The following is a 5,040-nucleotide window of genomic DNA, read 5'->3' as shown; positions in this document are numbered from 1 at the left end:
GGCTATCGACAGAGTCACAAAAAATATTCTTTGTCTACCTCTCCCTCGCTATGAGGGATGAATATTGTGCTAATCTATGTCGATGATATCTTGATTACTAGGGATGATGTCGAAGGTATTTTGCATATTAAAGATATGCTAGAATCGTCATTCCAAAGGAAGGATTTGGGGCATGCATCTTACTTTCTTGGTCTGGAAATCTCTTGCAATGCTGGTGGCACTTCCTCAACCAATGGAAGTATACCAAAGAAATCTTGGACATGGCTCACTTGACTGATATGACCACTGTTGATACACCCATGGAACATAACACTCATTACTATGGGGAACCTCTCTCGGGACGCCTTGTTGGGAGATTGGTCTACTTAACTATCACTTGACCTAACATTACTCATGCTGTTTATATTCTTAGTTAGTTTGTGTCTGACCCTCGACTCCTTCATCTTACAGATGTTCATCGGTTTCTGCGTTATCTTCGATCAACTGCAACGATGGACCTGTAATTCAGTCATAACTCACCTACTCTCTTGCGTGCCTTCTCAGATGTTGATTATGGTGGGTGCCTCGACACTTGTTATTCAATCACCGGGTGTTGTGTGTTTCTTGGAAACTCCTTGCTTTCTTGGAAGTCAAAGAAGCAAGCAATAGTGTCCAAATCATCAACTGAAGCAGAATATCGTGCCATGTCGACTACTTGCAGTGAAGTGGTTTGGTTGCGTCGTTTGTTGGCTGATTTTGGCATTCATTTTTCCTCTCCCACACTCCTGTATTGTTACAATGGAAGTGCCGTAAAGATTGCCTCCAATCCTATTTTTCATAAACAAACCAAGCACATCACAGTCACTTTGTTCCGAAAAAGTTTGATGAAGGTGATATTTCTCCTCCTCATGTTTCTTCTAGAGATCAACTAACGGATTTTTTCACCAAGTCTCAAACAAATAAACGACATGAGTTTTTTATTGGCAAACTGTTGGTTGACCACCATCAGTTTGAGGGGGATGTTAATCAACAGCAATTACAATCTCTACCTACCATATATATTTGATTAAATAATATTAGTATAGAATCTTCTTTAATTGTACTTACCATGTATAGTATTTTACCATGTATAGTTTTCTTGTAACCTTATAAGGAGATAATCTCCTTCATTCTAAAGGAATAGAAATCAAGGTTTTTCCTTGTTCATAATTTGAGCCAAAAAAATTGAATGAAGAGTGAATGTGAAAAAGCATATCAAAGTAACTCTATCAGAAGCAATAAAATGAAACTTGTATATCATATCAAACTACTATTGGTACAAAAGAAACCTGTAACATTCATTTTCAGAATTTATAACCTTATTTCTTACAAAATCCAAAACTCCTGAGAACTTGGTGTAGTGCAGTAACTCAGATTAAGGAGCAGTCAAAATGTTGAAGTTCTTTTGTCCATCGCGCAGACTGGAGTCTCTACAGAGCAAGTTAAAACTAAGGATGTGAAGGGAATCTACAATTTTATAGAAGCAAAATAACAAGTGGAGGAACTTCCTCTCTCTCTCTCTCTCTCTCTCTCTCTCTCTCTCTCTCTCCCAGTCAACTTGGACGTCAATTTATCAAAGAGAGGGCAGCCCATGGAATTACTAAGTCATGACTCCATATTTCCTCTAACTCGAGAAGCAAATCGTTGCAAAGATTCTTCATCAAAGGTGTTATCTTTTTCTCTAATATTCAACACAAAATCCATTGCATCTTGGTATCTTTTTGCTTTACAAAAACCATCAACAATAGTCTTGTATGTTAGCTCATTTGGTCTACACTCATGCTGGATCATATAACTGATCAATTCATTTACCTCAGAGAACATTCCTCGAGCTGCAAATCCAGCGATAAATGTATTATATGTAACAATGCAAGGTCTGATTCCTTTTTCTGTCATCTGGGAGAAAATTCTTACGGCCTCCTCCATACGACCTTGTCTGCAGAACGCTTTGATGACAGTATTATATGATACAAGGTCTGGCTTTCTTCCATTCTTCTGCAGTCGATTAAGGATTTCCTCAGCTTTCCAACATTCACCGGCTCTAGCATACATGTCCATTAAACTATTATATGTAACAAGATCTGGATGCAGACCATTCTCCCTAATTAAATGCAGCATCTCGTGAGCACGGTCATATAGTTTGTTCCTTGCAAATATGGAAATCATGGAGTTAAATATGACCAAATCTGGCCTGTATCCATTTTTCTGTAATTCCTGAAATGCTCTCTCCATACCCATGAGAGATCTACACTTGAAATTTGACAGAATGAGGGTTCTCAAAAGCATCCAACTTGGAAAAATATGACCATCATAAATTTCCTTCGCGATTCTCTCCACACCTCTCACGTTCCCTCCCTTGGAATAGCAATGGAGCATCAAAGAGTAAGTAGTTTCACTGGGCTTAAAGCCTTTACTTTTCATGTCCGAGAAAACAGATTCAGCTGCTTTCCAATCACCTCGACGAGCAAGGGCATTAAGAAGTGCATTGTATGTTGTGACACACGGAGTGAATCCTGCTTGGATCATCTCATCATACATCTTTGCAGCATTAAAATCAGAATCACACCTGCCATAAGCACGAATCAAAGTATTAAATGTATCTCTATCAGGCTCAAAACCACAGCTTTTCATCTCATGGAAAACGTGATTTACATATTTTTGCATTCCTCTATTACCACACATTGCAAGCATTGTGTTCCAAGTAATACGGTTTGGGGCACATCCATTTAATTTCATATCAGAGATCATGTCCATCATCTCTTCTACTCGAGATTTCTTTCCCAGCATCCCAATGATTGCGTTATATGTACAGACATTAGGAACACACCCTGCTTGTTTCATTTGCTTGAAAAAGCTCAAGGCCTTGTCCTCCTTCCCTGCCTTACCATAGGCATCTATCACTGTTGTATAGGTGATGGCATTCGGCATTACACCCTTGTGTGACATTGTGCCTATAAGTGCAGCTCCTTCTTCAAGGAAGCCTGCCCTCACATAAGCTGCCACAAGCTCATTATAGGTCACAGAATCAGGAGGGCAATTATTCTCCTCCATTTCTTTCAGGACACGCAATGCCTCCGAGTAAATTCCAGCCTTACCAAAGACTTGGAGTAAAGAATTGTAAGTAACTGTTCCCGGAACATAACACTTTCTCTTCAATCCATCAAAAAATTCTTTTGCTTCCTCCAACAACCCTTCCCTTCCACAAGCAGCTATAACTGTGCTACAAGTGAACTCGTCAAATTCAAGCCCATTACTTGTCATTTCATCTAAAAGTAGTAAAATATTGTTCCAAGACCTACCCTTTTTACCATAAACATCTAACATAACATTATAAGTTACCAAGGTGGCAGATAAACCCTTCTCTTTCACATATTCAAACAATGCAATTGCCTTGTCATACTTGCCAATCCGACAATAAGCATGTAGAACAGTTGTCCACGCTCGAACATCGAGTGAGTAATCTTCAAATGGAATAACATCAAACAGTTTTGACGTCACCAAATGCTGTGATTCCCTACCCAAAACCTTCACCATGAATTCAATGACTTGACTATCTAGCTTGTCATTTTCAACATGAATGTTCAAAACAACCCATTCAAACAACAAAATGGCTCTATCCCATTTGCCTAAAACATCTAAGCCTTTCAAAAGACTCATCAAATCAACTTCAAGTAACTCAAATTTCACAGAATCAAAGAATTCACTCAAATGAGAAAGAGGGCGTTCAAGAATTGAATCAATCATTAACTTACAGTTGAAAGGGAGAAATTTAAGTGACCCATCAAAAGATTCCAATTTGGGAACAGTAACCTTCATATTCCCGAAAAGGGTGTCATCATTTTCCAAGGAAACAGGAAGAGAAGACAAATGGGTATTGCTAATTCTTGAAGATTTAACAGTTGTTGGAGGATTTGAAGATGAAACATGAAGAAGATGCTGGAGAAGAGAATCAAGAGGGAAAGAAGTAGAAGCAGAAGAATGGGGTGGTTGTTGTTGTTTGAGAGGTGGGAGAGGGGAACCAGTGGTGGTGATTGGATTCAATTTGAGGCGCTGGGTTGGTGGTAAAGGTGTTGGCTTTGTTGATTGAATTGGCAAGATTGGCCTATTTGGGAAGAGAGAACCTTCCATGGCTGAAGATAAATAACTGATGGGAGTTGAGACACTCAATTCGGCATTTTTGATGATAAACTGATGGGAGAAAAGAGAGGCAGGCTATCTGGAGGGATAGCCACACACTCATTTCAAAGTTAAGAGGGGTTTACTTCCAATTCAACTCTCTATTTTCATGTGGAGTTGTCTTCCCTTTTTATTAGTCCAGATAAGTTAAAACGATTCCCAAACCTAAATTACATAGATTAAAGTTTATGGTAAACAAAAAAAAAAAGAAGGGGGAATCCACTCATGGTAACAACTAAAAAATAAATAAAAGCAAATTTTCCCTCACTTGTAACGATCCTCTTTGTAATTTTTTCGTGTTTTTCCCTGTTGATCGTTGTCCGATCTTTATCGTCGAATCCCCAAATGTGCATCTTCGAGTGTTTCAGCCGATCCCCAATCTCCCAGTATCAATATTTCGGCTGCTCAAGCCGGTACAGGTACAGAAGTGGCTACAACGGAGCAGCTTACTCCTGAGATGGATTTACCGATTGAACTAGATTTACCCGCCCTTTTCACCCTTTTTCTTAATTATGGAATTGAAGTTCTATAAAAAATGAACTGACAAAGCGTCTGTTCACGCCCCTCTCCCTTCTTTTGAGTCTACGCGCTTCTGCTTAGTATGTCGTTTATATGCTTCTTAATAAGCCAGAGGCCCCTCTTTTTTGTTTATCCAATTTGAGTACCTCTGCAGGATAGACCTTATCTCTTTTCGTAGCTTCAGTGTGGTATTTGTGGTATGCGGGAATGGGTGGCGGTTACTGAGGTGTTTGGATGGGTTTTGAAAGAATTCTTCAGTTTGAAATGTTAGAAAGTCGATAAGTTTAATTAAAGTCAACATTTGAGGAAGATGAGCTCGAAATTGAA

At 39.0% G+C, this 5,040-nt stretch overlaps 1 protein-coding gene across 1 annotated transcript; it reads right to left on the bottom strand.

Annotated features, from left to right (window-relative positions):
* Positions 1–1,250: 1,250 nt before the first annotated feature.
* On the bottom strand, positions 1,251–4,281 carry LOC129891185 (pentatricopeptide repeat-containing protein At2g18940, chloroplastic). Its single transcript, XM_055966461.1, has one exon. It carries the CDS (start codon positions 4,144–4,146, stop codon positions 1,624–1,626), a length of 2,523 nt encoding a protein of 840 aa, XP_055822436.1. The 5' UTR covers positions 4,147–4,281; the 3' UTR covers positions 1,251–1,623.
* Between the last annotated feature and the right edge of the window lie 759 nt (positions 4,282–5,040).

This window comes from Solanum dulcamara, chromosome 6 (genome assembly GCF_947179165.1).
Source record: "Solanum dulcamara chromosome 6, daSolDulc1.2, whole genome shotgun sequence".
NCBI lineage: Eukaryota > Viridiplantae > Streptophyta > Magnoliopsida > Solanales > Solanaceae > Solanum > Solanum dulcamara.
This window is presented reverse-complemented; position numbering and strand designations above follow the sequence as displayed.